The following is a 20,631-nucleotide window of genomic DNA, read 5'->3' on the forward strand; positions in this document are numbered from 1 at the left end:
TCTTAATTTCTCTTTCTGCTACTTCATTATTTTGTATACAAATGCAACAGATGTCTGTATATTAATTTTGTATCCTGTGATCTTACTGAATTCATTTATCAATTCTAGTAGTTTTTTGATGGAGTCTTTAGGGTTTTTTAATATATAGTATCATGTCATCCACAAATAGTGAAAGTTTTACTTCTTCCTTAGATTTGGATGCCTGGTATTTCTTTTTCTTGTCTGATTGCTGTGGCTGGAACTTCCAGTACTATGCTTAATAAAAGTAGTGAGTATGGACACCCTTGTCCTGTGCCTGATGTTGGGGGAAAGCTTTAGTTTTTCTCTACTGAGATAATGTTAGCTGTGGGTTTCTCATTTATGGCCTTTATTACATTGATGTATGTTCTCTCTAAACCTATTTTGCTGAGGGTTTTTATTAGGAAGCGATGTTGTACTTCGTCAATGCCTTTTCTGCATATATTGAAATGATCATATGGTTTTTATCCTTTCTCTTGGTGATGTGGTATATCTCTTTGATTGATTTGTAAATATTAAACCACCTTTGCATCACAGGAATGAATCCCACTTGATCATGGTGAATAATTTTGTGTGATTCATTGCTGGATTCAGTTTGCTAATATTTTGTTGAGGACTTTTGCATCTATGTTCTTCAGAGATACTGGCCTATAATTCTCTTTTTTCTAGTGTCTTCATCTGGTTTTGGTATCAGGGTAATGCTGGCCTAATAGAATGAATTTGGAAGCTTACCTTCCTCTTTTATTTTTTGAAATAGTTCAAGAAGAATTGGTATTAACTCTTCTTTAAATGTTTGGTAGAATTTACCTGTGAAGCTGTCTGATCCTGGACTTGTGTTTGTTAGGATGTTTTTAATTACTGGTTCAGTTTCATTGATGGTAATCAATCTGTTCAAAGTTTCGATTTCTTCCTGCTTCAGTTTTGATAGGTTATGTTTCCAGGAATGTGTGCACTTTTTCTAGGTTGTCCGGTTTGTTGACATATAATGTTTCATAATATTCTCTTGTAATCTTTTGTATTTCTGAAGTGTTGGTCATTATTTCTCCTCTATCATTTCAGATTTTGTTCATATGGGAGTCCTCTCTCTCTCTCCTTTGATAAGTCTGGCTAATGGTTGATCAATTTTGTTGGTATTTTCAAAGAGCCAGCTTTTGATTTCATTGATCTATTTTTTTTAAATTTCCGTTTTGTTTATTTCTTAATCTTTATTCTTTCCTTTCTTCACTGGTTTTGAATTTTGTTTGTCCATTTTCTAGCATTTTTAGATTAAGTTTAGTTTAGTTTTGTTTTTTTGTTTTTTTAAAGCATTTTTTTAAGATTTTATTTATTTGAGAGAGAGCACACAAGCAAGGGGAGGGGCAGAGGGAGAGGGAGAACAGACTCCCCACTGAGCAGGGAGCCTGATGTGGGACTTGATCCCAGGACTCTGGGATCATGACCTGAGCCAAAGGCAGACCCTTAACCAAGTGAGCCACCACCCAGGTACCCAGGTTATGTTTTTTATTTGAGATTTTTCTTGCTTCTTGAGGTAGGCCTGTATTGCTGTAAACTTCCTTCTTAGAACAGCTTTTGCTGCATCCCACAGATTTTGGACCCTTGTGTTTTCATTTTCACTTGTCTCCATATAGTTTTTTATTTCTTCTTTGATTTCTTCGTTGACCAATTCATAGTTTATAGTAGCATGTTATTTAACCTCCATGTATTGGTGTTCTTTCCAGATTTTTTTCTTGTGCTTGATCAGTTTCGTGTTACTGTGGTCAGAAAAGATGCATGGTATGACTTCAGTATTTGGATTTATTGAGACTTGTTTTGTGGCAGTATGTGACCTATCCTGGAGAATGTTTCATGTGCACTTGAAAAGAATGTGTATTCTGCTGTTCTGTGATGGTATGTTCTGAATATATATTAGATCTATCTGTGTGTGTGTGTCTTTCAAAGCTACTGTTTCTTGTTGATTTTCTGTTTGGATGATATATCCATTGATGGAAGTGGGGTGTTAAGCTCCCCAAGTATTATTGTATTACTATCAATGACTTACTTTATATTTCTTAATAGCTGCTTTATGTATTTGGGTGCTCCCATGTTGGGTGCATAACTATTTACAATTGTTAAATCTTATTGTTGGCTTTTTCCCTTTATGATTATGTAGTGTCCTTCTTTGTCCCTTGTTACAGTGTTTTAAAGTCTATTTGTCTGACACAAATGTTGCTACCCTGGCTTTCTTTTCACTTCCATTTGCATGATAAATGCTTTTCCATCCTTTCATTTTCATTCTGCATATGTCTTTAGGTCTGAAATGCTTCTGTTGTAGGCAGAATATGGATGGTTCTTGCTTTTTTATCCATTTTATTGCCAAATGTCTTTTGATTGGAGCATTTAGTCCACTTACATGCAAAGTAATAAATAGATACATATTTATCACCATTTTGTGACTTGTTTTATGGTTGTTTTTGTAGTTCTTTTATATTCCTTTCTTTTGCTCTTTTCTCTCACGGTTTGCTGGCTTTCTTTAAAGATATACTTGGAATCCTTTCTCTTTATTTTTTGCCTACCTATTACAAGTGTTTGATCTGTGGCTACCATTAGGTTTATATATAACATTTTATGCATATAACAGTCTATATTAGGTTGATGGTCTCAAGTTTGAACCCATTTTTTAACCTTTTTTAAAAGCACTAAATGTTTACTCCTCTCCTCCCCACATTTTAAGTATGTGGTGTCATACTTTATATTCTTTTACATTGTGAATCACTTGACTTATTTTTATAGATATACTTAATTTTACTGTTTTTTGTGCTTCTCTTACTCTTCCTTATGGACTTTCCTTCGCACTGAAAGAGTCCCCTTTAACATTTCTTATAAGGCTGGGTTACTGATGATGAATTAATTTAATTTTGTTTGGGAAATTATCTCTCCTTCTATTCTGAATGATAGTCTTGCTGGATAGAGTATTCTTAGTTCCAGGTTTTTTTTCTTTCAGCATTTTGAATATATCATGCCACTCTCTGTGGCCTGCAAAGTGTCTGCTGAAAAAATCAGCTGATAGCTTTATTGGATTTCCCTTGTATGTAACTGTTTTTTCTTGCTGCTTTTAAGATTTTCTCCTTATCACTATTTTTCCCATTTAAATTACTGTGTGTCTTGGTGTGGACCTCCTTGGGTTGATTTTGTTGGGGGCTCTCTGTACCTTCTGGATCTGGATATCTGTTTCCTTCCCCAGATTCAGGAAGTTTTCAGCTATTATTTCTTAAAATAAATTTTTGCCCCTTTTTCTCTCTCTTTTCTTCTAGGATCCCTATAATGCATATGTTATTGTGCTTGACCATGTCAATGAGTTCCCTTAACCTATTCTCATTTTTCATTATTCTTTTTCTCTCTCCTGTTCAGCTTGATTGCTTTCCAGTGCTTTGTCCTCCAGATCATTGATCTGTTCATCTGCTTCCTGTGGTCTACTGTTTATTCCCTCTAGTGTATTTTTAATTTCAATTACTGAGTTTTTCATCTCTGTTTCTTTTTAATGTTTTCTGTCAGTGTTTTTAGGGTCTGAGACCCTCCTCTTTCTTCAAGTCCAGTGAGTATCTTTATGACCATTACTTTAAGTTCTCTATCAGGCATATTATCTCCATTTTATTTAGCTCTCTTTCCATGATTGTCATGTTCTTTCATATGACCTATTCCTCTCTCTGCTCATTTTGTCTGATCCTCTGTGTATGTTTCTGTGTGTTAGAAAAGTCAGCTATGTCTCCTGATCTTGAAAGTAGTGGCCTTATGAAGAAGAAGTCCTGTCATGTCCTGAGTGTAATATCCCCTGTTACCCAGAATGTGGCACTTCAGGGGTGTGTTCTATGTGTGTTATGTGTGCCCTGCTATTGTGGCTGAGCTGCATTTGCCTTCAGTTCAGTTGTCTACAATGACTCTTTGCCTTTTGGGGGTAGGGTTTAGTTCCTGTGTTGTTAGTGGGCCACTCTGGGGCCACCTTGAAGTTGAGTTTGTTCAGACCAGGCTTTTGCCAGAGGTGTAGTCGCACCAAACTGTAGGGTACTCTCCCTGTTTTGTCCCCCAGGAAGCTTTTGTTGGTGGGCAGGACCTGCATTCAGATTAGTTGTCTTCCCCCAGTCCACTGCTGAGGCTGTAGTTGAACTGGTGTGTGTGGTTATTTCCCCTCTCTGGGTCACACCAGTCACTTTGAAGTGATGCTGGCTCCTGTAGGTCTCCTTGCACACTGCCAGGTTAGTGACACCATTTTGAATGGACTCCTGTTGCCGGAGACCATGGAAGTGGGTGCATGATGATAAGGTTTGCTCAGAGCTGCTGTGGGAGGAGACCTGAGCTGCTCTGGAGAACTCCTGTTGAGAACGGGTTGGTCATCAGTCTTTACTGAGCCTTTGATAGTTTACTCATGTGCATATTGCAGTCAGTACCAATATGAAATTTTGACAACAGGGGACGCTCTTAAATCTGCAACTCTTGCATCTCCATGTACCCTGCTCAGTGTGCTGTGAGTTTGAGAAGCACTGGCTTCCCCAAATTCTCATATCTGTCTCTTTGACTCCAGCAGACTGGCTCTGTTTGACTTCTCTTTTTCACCTACACAGTAATCTAGAAACTTGAGGCAGCAAGCTGGGGCAATCTGAGGACTTAACCCTTGTGGTTTCTTCTTACTGTTTTTTCTTTCCTGTGCTGCATGCTGCCCAATTTCTGAATACCATTGTTTAATATGGGTTCTCTTTCCTCTGTGTTTTAGTTCTCTATGCTGGGAAGGTTTATCTGGTCTCTATTATTCCATCATGGCTAAAAGCAGAAATTCTTCCCTTTCATTTTTGATCTGTAGTTAACTGTTTTAAAAGATGACTGTTGGGCTACTTTCTCTATTGTTGATTTTTTTTTTTTATATTTTAAATAGTTATACATTAATTTTAAATTTCTTATAGGTACTATTTATAGAAACTTAAATGTATTCCTATTGCTTCAAATAGAGCAAACAATTTATCTAGAGATAGAGTGTAGTTAGGATTATCCATTTATCAGTTCTTAGTTCTCAGCATGTTTTCCATTTTGGTATGATTTTTTAAAAATAAGATTTTACTAAGAGAAAGATTATAATATGAAAGTGGTTTTATTAACCAATTTGTTATTATCCATCTCAAAGGTAAATATAAGTGTTTGGAAGTTTATCTAATATATATTAATCAAAATGATGTTACCGTTTACATCATTTTTGTATGCTGCTCATGGATGGATGAGGTATTCTCCAAAGTGCATGTAGAGTATCTCATCCCATGAGCAGCATACAACAGTGAAGTAAAGAGGCACTCATTTCCCAGCCTGTGACCTTTTTTCAAAACACTTTTGTCATACAGACATTTCAAATTTTAATATATTTTTTCCCATGAATTCTTCTATTTTTATCTGAAGAAGTTAATACTTATATCAAGGTCAAGAACATATTATCTTCCATCTCGGATTTCTAAAGTTTTTGTTTTTGACACACCTTTTCTATAAAACTAGTGACCTTTGTATTTTTTAGGATAAAAGTGTGTTTGTTTCTTTTCTAACTTATATAAGCAAGATAAATATTGCCTGCTAGTTTCTTTGTTGGGATATTTTGATGAGATTTTTAAAAAATGTCTTTAGATTCTTAGATTAATGTGCTAAATATGATTTGTTTTTCTTTCTCAGGTTAAAAATCATTTTTCAATCCCACTTTGTGTTTATGAAGGGAACACTTTATTGGGAACGGCTTCACCTGGAAGTGAATTCAACATACCATTAACATCTTACCGGTGATTTTTTTTTTCCTTTATCTTTTTATTTGCTCTAAAGTATCTTACAGAATTTTTAGGTTCTGATTTTGTAGGGATATCTGTCTTTAAGTGATCAAAGTTTAATCACTTGTTAATAACTTGTCTAACTTATTTAAGTTTCAAGGTGCTTAGAAGGTTTTTTTGTTTTTTGTTTTTTTTAAAGAAATATCTAATGTAATGTATACTATATAAATTACTTATGCTTTTACTAGTAAATACAGTTATTACATGCTTAAGTATAGCTGCCATAACTATAATCATTTATACGTGATTTTTTAGAAAATGTGGAATTGAGCATGATCGGTAGCTTCTAGATTTATATACAACTATTATGAAGTGATTTTTACTTTTCAAATATTTTACAGTGGAATTTTTTAAAAATCCCTTTGGAAAGCATAATATTTTATCTTTTTATCTACGTATTTATTAATTGTTAAGTGATGGAATTATACTCTAAATTGTGACATATAGTACATCAATCTTAAATACTAAAAATTAGATTAAACTTGATATAAAATCTTATATGTAAAATTCTTACAAAATGCTAGTGATGGGCTAGTCTTAAAATTATAGGATTAATTATCATAACAAACAAGTATTCTGGATATTTAATCAGGAATTGAAAATAATCTCTTTCAGGGATAGTGAACTCTATTGGAAAATCTGTCTTCCTGAGAATAAGCACTATAGTTTGTCTAAGTACCATTTCAGAACACACACTAGCCCTGGGCCCAGACCTGTGCTGCAGAAGGACGGAGGCAGAACTGCAAGCCGTGCTGAAATACCCTCTGCCTCTCTTCTGATCCATGCCCAGAGTTCCAGATTGGCTCCCTCATGCTTACAGAGCAGTCTAGCAGTTACAGGCACATATTTTCAGTTAGTAGACCTGCTAATTCTAAAGAGTACTTTATTACTTAGACCTTGTAACCCTAATGAGTGTTTGATTGCTTAGTTCAAATTTGCTGAGGGAAAGAATTCTGTTGTTGCAAGAACAACAACAATGTAGTTGTTCACAATATCTGACCTTATTCTAGGAAGGATTTTTGGTGGGTTATAAGACTAGATTAAAGATAGCATGTAGGATATGTTTAAAAACTTCTGTGAAGAAGTTTAAACTTATTTCATCCTTGAATGAGAAAAGTTAATGGCATTTTGCTTTATTTTTAATAAATTATTGCTGTATGTTTTGTGACTCTGTCCATAGAAGAGGCAACTTAAGAGTATTTTTACACTTTCTTGTTCAAGGCTAAGTATTAATTTGTCAAATGGAAATTAATCTTAATTGGAATTATTAGTGATGAGCCAGCTTGTATTTCACATTAGATATGTTTCTAATCCAATTCTTAGATATAGGTATGCTTACATTTAAGATATGAGGTCTTAAGAAATGGCTACCTTTCCCTGGAGAATTTAAATATATTGATCTTTAAATTTAATTCATTTAACAAATATTTGTCAGGTGTTCTGTGTATAAGGCATTACTGTGGGATGCCAAGATGAATTGGGCATGGCTGGAACCTTTGAGAGATTGACACATTATGTAAATATAGAAGAAAGAAAACAGTGGGGTTGTAGGGAGAGGTAGTTACAGAAGAGGTAGAGTTGCAGAAAACCAAAGAAAACAAAGCAGGTATTAATGATTGACTCCTGGGCGAGACACATGAATTAAAGGTCAAACATAATAATGTGCGGATGAGCAGGGAAGGGCAATCTTAAGTGGAAGGAATTGCATGAACAAAGGTAAGGAGACCTGAAAGCACAGGGTTTGTATGTGTCTATAAAGAATAGTTGCAGGATAATCAGAGTGTAGTGTGCATCTTGTAATAGAACATTTGAAACATAGTTTAAGTTCACATTAAGGTACTTGCTCTCTCATTTTCTTGCCCCCATTTATGTTAATTTTACCTTTATCTTGAATATCATCTTTTTCTTCTTTCTTCTCACAGAACATTTGGTGTCCTTCTGTTTCAAGATCTTTCATTCTAGAAGCTCTTCTCATTCAGAACCTCTTGCCATTGATACCTTTCTCTCACGTTTTCTTCCTATTCATTTCTTAAACTTTCCTTTAACCTCGCATATTTCTCTAATTCAGGTGTTCTCTTCAGAATAAAGCTTTTTGGCAAAATTGTCACCTCTACAAAAAGCTCTGCAGCCATCTAGAAAGATTTAACCACACTCTCTTGCCCTCAGTCTGCCGTGTACATGTTTTTTTGTACCTATCACAATGCACTAGTTCTCTTTTAACATTACATCCCCACCTGATTGGGATCTGTAATACAGAGTAAAGAAAGACTTACTCATTTGTTCATTTCCAGTTTTACCTTCTCGTTGGTAAATAATGGGTCCAATAAAGGTTTTGATAATCTGGATGAGGTTATGGGCATTAGTTTAATTTGGGGAAAATTAAGTTTTTAAGTATTAGAAGAATGGAAAAGAGAATGAAAAAATAGATTAAACCTGATAACTGATTTGACAGATGATTAGATTTATGTATATGTCAAGGGAGATGGAAAAGTCAAATACTCTTTCATAGTCCAGAGTGCTGGTAGTTGGAAGTTCCTGACAAGGGACACACAGAGAAACGGGTATGGACTGTTTAGAGTTCAATCTAGCAAATTTAAGTCACTGTCAGACATCATTATAGAAGTGTGTAGTGGATATTTAAAATTTTAGAACTAGGGCTTAGGACAAAATCTGGGCTGGAGATAGTATGGACAGTTGTTCATTTGTAAGGGATAGTGTCACAATCATAGATGATTGGTTTTACAAGTATAAAAATATTTAAGTGTTTATATTTGGACAGGTTAGGTTGAAAAATGACTAAACCTAAAATATAATTGAAATATCAACAGAGTGTGATATTTAAATAATAAGAATTAATCATACATGATTTTATCACTATCTTGCAACCACCTCTGCAACTGTGCCCAATGTTTCAGCAATTAAATATCTATTGAAAGCTTTTGTTTAACATTGAAAAGCTGGTGATGATTTTTTTTTAATGGAAATGTGTTTTTAGTTTATGAATTCAGTCATGACATGTACTTCCTATAAGGACCACATATTCAGGAAAGCCAACATTTTTAAGTTAAATGGGCAAATCGACAGATATTTGTATATGTTTGCTTTGCATATATGATTTATAAAATTATATATTTTCTGTAGGAAACCAGTTATTATCTTGTAAACTTTTAAGATAGTAAGTTTGTAAGAAAAATATTCTCCTTTTAAGAGCCAAATAACTTGATTAGTTTCCAGAAAGTTAAGGTATGACAATATCTGTTTACCAATCTATCTTCTCTATCTCTAAGAAGAATGTGAAACTATAAAAAATTTATTACAAGAGCAGGGAGTGATGTAATTTCATTGTTCCAAAGTAGTAATCACCTAATTAATGTTTTCTTTTAAAGCATTTTAAAGCATATTGTTTCATCCTTTACGCAGATCACCCCTTTCTCTGAAGCCAGAAGATGAGGACTATCAAGCGTGTGAAAGAATTGACTTTGAAGAAATTATAAAAAATGATGGCACTTTTCTAAAGAAGAAATGTAGATCTAAAAACACTGCTAAGAAACCATTTAACATTCACGTTGTCCCGGAAAAAGATAATTTGGCTTCTCTGTCAGTGTATTCAGAAGATGGTTGGGACTTACCATACATAATGCATTTGTGGCCACCTATCCTGCTCCGAAATCTTCTTCCTTATAAAATTGCTTATTATATAGAGGTATTATAGAATTTTTTAAATGCCTTCCTGTCTTCAATTTTGTAGCTTTGGTTATTTAAAATAACAAGCAATGAAACAATGTTTTAATGTTCTCATAAAAATGATAGTGCTGGTGAATAGGTGGTCCAGATGTTTTTCACAGGGAAAAAAAATGTTTCCATCATTATAAAAAAAAGGGTTTTTTAAAAATTTTTTTTTTTCACTGATTTACCATAGAAATCTGGCTACTAAATGGAATATAAATTATGTGCACAAAGGGAGTATGCCATTTTTTAAATCATTTATGAAAATGACATATATTTCTATGGGAAAATTTAGAAAATAGAGCTAATAAAAATTGTCTATAATTGCGTCATCTGAAAGTTTCATGTTCAGATGAAGATAGCATCTCAGGTTTAGAATACAGGCATACCTCACTTCATCACACTTCTCAGAGAAACTCTGTGTTTTACAAATTTAAGATTTGTGGCAACCGTGTGTCAAGCAAATCTGCCAGCACCGTTTTTCCAACAGTATTTGCTCAGTTCGTGTTTTTGTATCATATTTTGGTAATTGTCACAATATTTCAAACATTTCATTCTTAATTGTTATGATCTGTGATCAGTGATTATGACTTGCTAAAAGCTCAGATGATGGTTAACATTATTAGCAATAAAGTATTAAGGTGTATACATTGGTTTCTAGACATAATGCTATTGCATACTTAACTAGACTACAGTGTAGTGTAAATGTGACTTTTATATGCATTGGGAAACCAAGAAATTTATTTGACTTGCTTTATTGCGATATTTGGTTTATCGCTGTGGTCTGGGACTGAACCCTCAGTATCTCTGAGGTATGCCTGTATATATTTTTAAAAAATCTTTTCTGTGCATTTACATCTCATTTATTATATATTTAAAAGATGGACACTAACTTTTGAAACATGTATGAGAATTAGTCTTAATATTCAAATACTAGACGTAAATAGAATAAACACCCTACATTATATTATTCTCATGCTAGTTTTCGAAAAAGGATTTTAATTCCCTATAAAGATGTTTTTTCTTTTAAGTACTCTGGTTTAACAGATTACATCTCCTTCCTTCCTTTTGTTATAACAGGAATAAGTAAATGTTCCATTTGCCATGCTTATCAAATATAAGAGTAGTTCCTTATTGTAGCCTATTAATAGTTTTTATTGTCTGTTAATAATAGGGATTTACTATGTGTTCATACTTGTCTGATAAATTGGGGGGGCAGTTAACATATCTGTGGTTTAAGGTTATCAATTTTCCATATGGTTGGCAGATACCATAGTGGTTAACAATTTGTACTTTGCTATCAGATAGATTTGAGATTGAATCCTAGCTCTATCATTTATTAGCTTTATGTTTTTAAGCAGTTTTTATTATCTTTTTAAATCATTTGTCCTAGTCTATAAAATAGGAATAGTAATAAAACTTGCATGATTGGGATATGGGGAAAATCAAATTAGATAATACATGTAAAGGACTTCGCATAGTGCCTCCCAGGCACATGGTTGCCAATTATTTCCTCTCTCACATCACCACCAACCACTACTATTCTTACCTTGTGAAATATTAATTAACATGTCAAGCATCAATAATTTATATAATTTTTGCTTTAAGTAATTTAAAATCTTGAGATTCCCGTGTTCTAACAACAGGAAGTAATCAGGTTAGAGATGATGGAAAGACTGGTGATGTACTACCTATCTATGTCCCATTCTTATTGAACTTTTAATTTGATACTTTCAGAGATCACATTTTGTTGGCTAGTTTCCGTGGTATGGAGAGAGGATTGTAAGGGACAAAGAACAGTTAGGAGATTCTTAAAGTGAGAGGTCACAGTGACATGAACTAATAAGGGTACAGTTTTGAGACATACAGAAGATGCAGTATAGACAGTGATTGAAAGTGGATGATGAGGGATTGTTAAAAAGCAAGAATGGGAATTAGTAGGGATTGCTTATTTTGGATTACTGTCATTTTTTTCATTTTTCATTTTGTAGTTTTCAAAACTAACATCACTAATGGATAACTTTTTTTTAATGTTTTACTAATTACAGTGTTTTATAATGTTGATTAGTTCCAGCATAGTTTTACTTGTATTATTTAATTTTATCCTCCCAGCAGTCCTTTGAAGTAGATCATTTATACCATTTTATAAATATGATAATTCAAATCTCAATTTATAGAAGTTTACACATTTGGCAGAGTTAGAACTCAAATATAAGTCTTCTATCTTGTTCTGACAGAGGTGTTTCAAAAGCCTTATGTGTATGACATTTGGAATCATTATAAATAGAATTTTTTAGCATATTATTATGACACATTTAAAATTTTACTGTATTTTTTTATTACAGGGGATTGAACATAACGTTTATACTCTAAATGAAGGACATTCAGCCCACATTTGTACTGTGCATTTGGAAAAAGCCAGACTACATTTAAAATTACTTGACTATCTTAATCATGATTGGAAAAGTGAATATCATATAAAACCTAATCAGCAAGATATTAGTTTCATCAATTTTACCTGTGTTACAGAAATAGAAAAGACTGATTTAGATATTGCTATCCATGTGACTTATAATATTGGCCAGACAGTTGTGGCATTTCATAGTCCTTATTGGATGGTCAATAAAACCAGTCGAATGTTACAGTATAAAGCAGATGGAATTCATCGAAAGCATCCACCTAATTATAAAAAGCCGGTTCTGTTTTCTTTTCAACCAAAGCACTTTTTTAATAATAATAAGGTATGTAAGTTTTTTAAAACTTTCATTCTTCTTTAGCTACTTTTCACTCCTTTTAGTTTTTAGAGTTTTGAAGAGTATGAAACAAGTAGAAATAACATTTAAATATTTGAGGTTAAAAAGATTAGAATTTAGTATGGGAAAATGTTTAGTGCATTAATATAATATTTACACAAAACAAAAAAATTATCAATTGAGGTAGGAATTATTAAAGGTACCTAAATTGTAATGTATTTGGAATATTTTTTCCTAGGTTCAGCTTATGATAACTGATAGTGAATTGTCGGATCAGTTTTCAATTGATACTGTTGGTAGTCATGGAGCTGTTAAATGTAAAGGCCTGAAAATGGACTATCAAGTGAGTTCATTCTTTGCTCATGGAGAAACTTCTATTTTAAACTGTGTGTACTGACTACTTAATTTTTTATAAGGATATTGTGATAATGTAACAGTTTTTGAAATGCTAATTTTTTTTTCCCTTTAGGTTGGTGTCACTATAGACCTCAGCAGTTTTAACATTACCAGAATTGTGACATTTACTCCTTTTTATATGATCGAAAACAAAAGCAAATATCATGTATCAGTGGCCGAACAGGGAAATGATAAATGGCTCTCTCTTGATTTGGAGCAGGTGGGTAGATGTATTTCAAAAAAGTACCTCTTTGGATTTTCATTTTTCCTTGAAGTTACATACCTGAAACCACTATGTAAGTTTTTAATTGCCCCCCCCCCATTTTATTTGTACCAGGCTCTAGATTTTAATTTTTAAAAACCAGACCTTGTAATTTAGGAATGCATTGCTTGACAAGGGAAGTAGATATTTAACAACTACTAACCAAGCAGTGTAAATACAGCAGTAGAAGACTAGATGAGGTATAAATGCAGTAAAGAGTAGGAAATGATTTATTCTTTCTGCAAAGCTGTTAGGAATGCCTTTGTGGAAGAAGTTAGGGCAGTTATTTTAAGAAGATGGAGTGACTTAGGAATGAAATTTTGATTCTACTCCATCTTTAGCTATTAGACCTTTGGGTAAGAGCTTTCTAAAGGACTGCCTGAGGTTGATGGAATATTTTACTTTTGAAGAAATTTTATTCTAAATATGTTAAGATTATAAGAGAAGTGTTTGCTGTTTTTGTTCACTGTTCCTTCTTGCTTTTAAACCATCCTGCTGGGATTATTATTCTTGACATTCTTTAGATTTTCCTTCAGAGCTCGTTTTGGAGGCAAAAGCCATCAGTTTGTGTTTATCCGTAAAAGTTTTTGTCACCTTTCCTTTATGATAATTTCTCTTATCTGTTCTGTTTTTTCCTCAACATGTGTAGATTTTACTCCACTATTTTCTGGTTTCCACTTTAGTTGAAAATTCTCCTGTGATTCTGTCATTCCTTTAGAGGTCATTTTCTTCCTAATTGCCTTCATGATCTTTGTCTTTGATGTTCTGTAGTCATACTACTATTTGTCCACATGTGGGTTCTTTTTGTATATCCTTCTTGAGACGCTATACTCTGAGATTTGTGGATCAATCTTTCATACTTGCTGTATAATTTGCAACTGTTGTCTCCTTAATATTATCTCTCCTTCGTCCTTCCATTTGCTTCTTCTTGGCCTTTAATCAGACACATTCTAGACCTCCATATTCTATCTTCCATGTCTCTTAACATTTTTTTTTTTTTTTGTATTTTTCCATCTATATAACTCTCTTTGCTGCATTCTGGATAAATTCTACATGTATATCTTTAGTAAATTTTCACTTTTACTCTGTCTAAATTGCTATTTAAGCCTTTAGTGAGTTTTTTATTTGAATATATTTCTAATTTTCAGAAGTTCCACCTTTTTTGAAGTCTGCCTGTTCATTCATTAATGAATATTTGTGTGTATTCCTTAGGTGCCTTGTGATACATCTGTTAAGAGAACCACAAGTCCCTGTGCTTCTGTAGTTTATGTTTCATTGGGGTAGAGGTTGTAGAAACAATAATATCATAATCAGTTAACAAAATATATATGTTTAAAGGTGAAAAGTCTAGTCAGGGAAATGCAAATAAGACAGGTATGAATATTAAGAGTTCTAGCAAGCACAGGGTGGGCTATAATTTTATATAAGGTGGTCAAGGATAGGACTCATTGAGGTCATATTTGAGCAGACTTGTAGGAGATGTAGGAGGTAGCAGTTGCCAAGAGCTCAGCTGAGCTGCCATGTGTTAGAGTAGCTGATTAGGACAACAACTCAAAATGAAAGTAACAGTTAACCTTTAGTCACTTACGCCACAGAATAAGCAAGAGGCTAAACTGGAGAACGTGCCAAACTCTCCCCACCCCATTCCACTTTGCCTATGGAAGAGCATTGGTCAGGGGTCAGGTGGTTCAGCACAGACTTGGGAGTTGTGTCACTGTCAAGGGAGCCTTGAACAAAAGGCTCTTCCAGTTTGGACCTAGGAGATGAACAATGACAAGGGGGAAGAGCTAGGAGTAGAAAAGTACTGAACACTGAGAGAGAAAAAGCATCTTCAAGGTTCTCCCTATCTCTTTTTAAAGAGGTCTTGCAGGGAGGTTCCTCAAAGAGGCCTCTGAATGAAGGTACCTCAGGTAGGAATTCATATATGTGTAAATGCATGGCTGGAAGTGATGGTTGGGTCCTTGAGACTGCTGAACACTGTGCACCTAGTCTGCTGTGAGGGGGGTGCAGCTTAGCCCTGTGAGCCTTGCCGGATAAGGCCTTTGTAATTGCCTATGGTGTGATGTGAAAAAAAAAAAAACATGTAGGTTTTTAGCCAGGGGCTAGAATCCTCAGCCATGTGGATATCTGGGGAAAAAGAGCATTAGAGACAGAAGGATCAGCCAGGATCGATGCCCTGAAGTGGAAGGACTTTTGGCATGTTTGTGGGATAGCAAAAGAAGCCAATATTACTGGAGAGGGGAAAGTAGTGGAGAACAAGGCATAACAGTGATGAAGAGTAATCATGCGGAACTTTGGGAGCCATTGCAAAGATTCTAGCTTTTGCTCTGCATGAAGTGAAGAGCTGTTAGATGGTTTTGAACAGTGATTAGTAGGTTCTCAATAAATATTTGTTGAATGAATATATACTTTATTTTTGCAAGTGTTCCACGTGTACGTGTGCTCATTAAGTCTAGGATTCTTGGTTTGTTGGATGTAGAACTCTCTGTGTCCAAATGCTAAGACTACCAACTCCAGCTTTGTTTTGCTTTAGATATTTTCTAGGTGTATCTTCTTCCAAACTTAGAGTTGCTCTGTGTCTCGATTTGTATGTCATTGCAGATAACATTGTTAGGCCTTAGCTTTTTAAAAACCTAACATACAGCCTCTGTCTTTGAGCAGTTTATGTTTACATTAAGTACAATTACAACTGCATAACAACTTATTTTTTTATTTTACTTTCTCTGTTTCTTTTCTTTCTTTTTTTCAATTTCACCTTTTCTTAAGATAAATTTTCTTGTGCTAGTTTAAAATTTTTACATTTCAGTTTGGCTTATAGTGGTCAACCTTGAGATGTTTAGCTGTGATTATGGCCTGTGTTGATTTGTTAAACTTGTTTAGATCTCTGTTTTCCCACTACAAAAGACAAGTATATTAGCACTTTCTCTAGTGGCAAGATTTTGAGCACATAACTCTTTAAAACAATACAGGGTTAAACCGGCTACCAGGGAGTAGCAGGCTTGGGAATATCCAGAAAGCACATCATTTTTAGTCTCCTCAGTTCCTCATGGGAAGTATGATGCTTCAGTTAGTATTGCTGCTCCGTTGACTCTCCCACGTAAGTTCCTTCTAGGTTGCAGGAAGCCCTGAGTGGGAGCCTTCTAAGCCTCTTACAGCCTTAACCGTGTCTCATGTCTAGTTCCATTAGTTACTTCTTAAAGTTGAATAAGGCTGGCTTTAACAAGCTAGGGCATTTGACTTTAACATCCAGGTTCCTCCTCCATTGCTCCAGGTCATGTCATGATGATGGGTATCACACATGAACAGTTGCACTGAAGTATGTGAAGTCATCGGTCTGGTTTGGGCCTATCACAGTAAGACAGGGTGTACAGAATAGTTTACAGACCACACTGCTTCTCCTTTTCTCTTAGCTCTTCTCTTTGTTTCTGCTCCTTTTGTCTGGACTTCTAGAACTCTCTTAGTGCGTTGACTGTCTCATGTTTTACTAGTTTGGATTCCAGATCACTGACATCGGTGTTGTTCCTTAAGGTTCTGAGCCTATTTCCTACTCTGAACTTTAGATACTTCCTTTACTTTTTTTTTTTTTTTCCTTTATTGGACTTCTAGGACTCTGGATTCATGCATGACCTGATTCAACATTTGCGTGTACTTTGGCTATTGTTTAGTTACCAAATGATACCCACAACCTGATTATGATTTTTAGAAACTGAACGTACCCTTGTTTTAAACTGATCACTTGCTTCTCGGCTCAGCTTTTACATGCTGATTTTTCAGCCCTCCTCTAGATGTCTGGACCACATTGAAATCTCTTCGCCAGCACTCCGCTTACCACAGCTCCTCAACTTCCCATCCGGCGCTGCCTGTACTCGCAGTGCCCACAGGTGGTGACCCAGCTCTAAGTTGGCAGTTCATAGCTGTCTAGCCAAGCAACCCAATAACTAGAGCAGTGTTGAAAGACCTTTATTTTAAGTCTATCCTGATGGGTTTATTAAAATGATAAAATTTTGATGATGAAAATTTTTTGTAAAAAAATAAATGTATGTAATATATGTTTTAGTGTATCCCCTTTTGGCCCGAGGATGCTTCTAATGCACTTCTTATTCAAGTTGAAAGAAATCAAGGCCCTCCCAAAAGGATACATTTTAACAAGCAAGCGAATTGTATTTTATTGCGTCTGGATAATGAGGTGGGTGATTTGTGTGTGTGTGTGTGTGTGTGTGTGTGTGTGATTAGAGAAGCTATTATATACTTACTCATAATTTTATTTGTATCTTTTATTTTTTTCCCTTTTCCCAAAACGGAACAAACATTTCTTTTTGTAAAGGGAAAAAGTACTAAAAAGAAACAGACATAAAATAATTTAATTGTTAAACAGAATGTTAGAGTGCCTAGAATACTAGAACATCTGGAATTGGACCCATCTGTATACACTGAGATTCATGGTTTCCCAGATATGCAGTAGAAAATCCTGACTTGCTTTCTTAATCATCAAAAAATGTATTAAATTATGAATAGTCTTATTAAATGTTATTAGTTAATATTCTTTGGAAAATGGTCACGTAAGAGAATATTTTTCTTTTTTTTTTTTCCTAGCTTGGAGGTATTATAGCAGAAGTTAATTTGGCTGAGCATTCTACAGTTATTACATTTTCAGATTATCATGATGGAGCAGCTCCATTCCTATTAATAAATCACACCAAGAGTGATATTGTTCAGTACAATCAAAGGTAAGAAGATTATCACACATACAGTATCCCCCTGATTCTAGCAGAGTCTAGGTGATGGGATATTGACTTTATGATGACTTCTTAAGAATATAACACTGATGGGGTGCCTGGGTGGCTCAGTTGGTTAAGTGTCTGACTTAGACTCAGATCGTGATCTCAGGATCCTGGGATCCAGCCCCATGTCTGGCTCTGTACTCCGCAGGGAGCATCCGTCTCCCTCTGCTCCTCCCTGCTGCTTGTGCTCACTCACACACACAGGCAAGTGTGCTCTCTCTCTCTCAAATAAATAAAACCTTTTATATATATGTATATGTATATATAACACTGATAATGACACTAAAGCTATGTAAAACAATGTCCTCGTTTTTTAAAAAAGGTGTATACTGAAGTATGGAGGGGTAAAACTGACCTTAATATATGTAGTTTACTTTTTAAAAATTGTGATGTAATTGACATAACCTTATGTTTTAGGAATGCAACATACTGATTTGATATTTGTACATATTGCACATTGATCACCACAGTTAAGTCTGGTTAACATCCATCACCACACATAGTTACAAATATTTTTTCTTGTGATGAGAATTAAAATTTACTCTGTTCTCAACTTTCAAATATACAATACAGTATTATTAACTATAGCCACCACGGTGTACATTACATCCCCATGATTATTTTATAACTGGAAGTTTGTACCTTTTGACCCCTTCACCCACTTCACACCCAATCCCCACCTCCCACCTCTAACAACCACTCTTTTTTTTTTTTTTTAATCTATGTGTTTGGATTTTTTTGTTGTTTTCTTTTTATGTTTTTGGCTTTTTAGATCCCTCTTACAAATACGTACAGGTCATACAGTGTTTGTCTCTCTCGGACTTACTTCACTCAGCATAATGCCCTTGAGGTCCATCCATGTTGTCACAAATGGCAAGATTTTGTTCTTCTTTATGGATGAATAATAGCCTGTTGTATATATACACCATGTTTTCTTTATCCCTTCATCCATCGATGGACGCTTACGTTGTTTTCATGTCTTGGCTCTTGTAAATACGGCTGAAGTGATGTGGGGGTGCAGATTTCTTTTTGAGTTAGTGTTTTTATTTCCTTTGGATAAATATCCAGAGGTGGAATTGTTTGATCAAATGGCAGTTATATTTTCAATTTTTTGAGGAACCTCTGTTTTCTCTGTTTTCCACAGTGGCTGCACCAGTTTACATCCCCACCAGCAGTCATTCTCATTAACACTTCTTGTCTTTTCTTGATAATGGCCATTCTAGTAGGTCTGAGGTGATATCTCATTGTGATTTTGATTTGCATTTCTCTGATGATTATGGCATTCATTACTTTGAAATGCTTCAAAAAAAGAAAAATGGAAGAACTGAAGCAAGTATGGCAAAAGCTTGATCATTGTAGAATCTGGTGAAGAAATGTCAGGGTTTATCATAAGAACTTGGTCTATTTTTACATTTTTCATATTTTTAATGAACATAATGTAAATATTGAAACTTTAGGTTTTTTTCAAACAGTAGATATCCTCTTCTTGCTGATGGGTGTGGGAGGAAAGGACTGCTACCTTTTTAAGCTTCCCTAAAGACTGTATCTAAATCTTGATTTTTTTCCAGGATTACCCTTAACATCATTTGTTTCAACTTGCTATGATATCATATCCTCCTAGTACCATGACCATTTATGTAACTTTCTGTTCCTCTTCTTATTTGGTCCCAGCCTCTCTTGAATTTATTTTGTCTGCTCTTTTTGTTTTCATCTGTTGCTTGTCAGTGAGCCTATATTTATGAGTTCATTTATGCTTTCCTTCCACTGCTAATGTACACTTCTAGCCACTGGTTAAAATCAAATAAGTATTGAGTAAGGACCACAAGGCTGGACTAGCAAGTATCTAGAACTTCTGCTGCCCTATCAGTTCTCTCATTTATGGAAGATGTTGAGAAACAGGAAAGCCTGTGTTCTATGATTATCCCTATTATAAAACTAATGAATTGATTTATCATAACCGATGAAAATAAATAATTTCTTATTTGCCCTTCAATCCATGTACCCCCAAGTAGCCTTTCTCATAGTGTTAACAGAATTAAGACCTACAGAGAATGACTCGAGTAACTCTTTTTTCCATTCACTCAAGGATAGTGTATGGCTGGTAACATTTTAGATCCACACGGAGGAGCTAAGTCAATTCTTTATATACTATGAATGATGTAGGGCATCATAGTTTCTCTGACAACTGGTTGAGCCTGGCTGAAGCTGAACTAGAGACTTCTCAGTCTTGTCTGTGGCCTTGACCTTGCAGTTGTCTTCATACAGTTCAGATATTAAGTGTTTAGAAATCTTATCTATTCCACTGTTAAAATTGTGAAAGTAAGGGATATGGGAGAAGCTGGAATGTTATCCTATTTTGAAATTCTGAAACCTAAAAAAATTGCAACCTTAATGGAAATTTATAAAATTAACAACCTGCAGTAACGAACACTAGATTTAGATTTAGAATTATTTGTAGTTATTAAATCAAGAACCTGAAACTGTGGTTTAAAAGAATATTGAAGGGCTCCTGGGTGGTGCAGTCGGTTATGCATCTGACTCTTGGTTTCGACTCTGGTCGTGATCTCAGGGTCGTGAGTCCAGCTCCCTGCTCGGTGCAGAATCTGCTTGGGATTCTCTCTCTTCTTCTTCCTTTGCCCCTCCCCCACACCCGTTGTCAAATAAACAAACAAATTCATTCATTCATTAATTCCAGAGTCCTGTGTGCCAGTGATCCCCCAATCACTTACTCCAACATGGACCACCTCTCTTGAGCTTCAGGCTGCTACCTCCTCCTCATTATCACATAATTAGTAGTTGTAATATTCTGGTAATTAATAATATCACATACTTAATAAATCACATAAACTATTTTTTTTTAAATCTCC

General features: G+C 34.8%; 1 protein-coding gene across 4 annotated transcripts in view; it reads left to right on the plus strand.

The window, feature by feature from the left end:
- Positions 1-20,631, plus strand: part of VPS13A (vacuolar protein sorting 13 homolog A) — a 268,847-nt gene that overhangs the window by 182,410 nt on the left and 65,806 nt on the right. For all 4 annotated transcript variants that reach the window (XM_078061570.1, XM_036103219.2, XM_036103220.2 and 1 more), the window contains exons 46-52: positions 5,698-5,801; positions 9,267-9,549; positions 11,918-12,313; positions 12,564-12,668; positions 12,795-12,941; positions 17,041-17,169; positions 17,577-17,710. In XM_078061570.1, the coding sequence (XP_077917696.1) occupies positions 5,698-5,801; positions 9,267-9,549; positions 11,918-12,313; positions 12,564-12,668; positions 12,795-12,941; positions 17,041-17,169; positions 17,577-17,710 (1,298 nt within the window). The remainder of the gene's footprint in view (positions 1-5,697; positions 5,802-9,266; positions 9,550-11,917; positions 12,314-12,563; positions 12,669-12,794; positions 12,942-17,040; positions 17,170-17,576; positions 17,711-20,631) is intronic.

This window comes from Halichoerus grypus, chromosome 14 (assembly GCF_964656455.1).
Source record: "Halichoerus grypus chromosome 14, mHalGry1.hap1.1, whole genome shotgun sequence".
NCBI lineage: Eukaryota > Metazoa > Chordata > Mammalia > Carnivora > Phocidae > Halichoerus > Halichoerus grypus.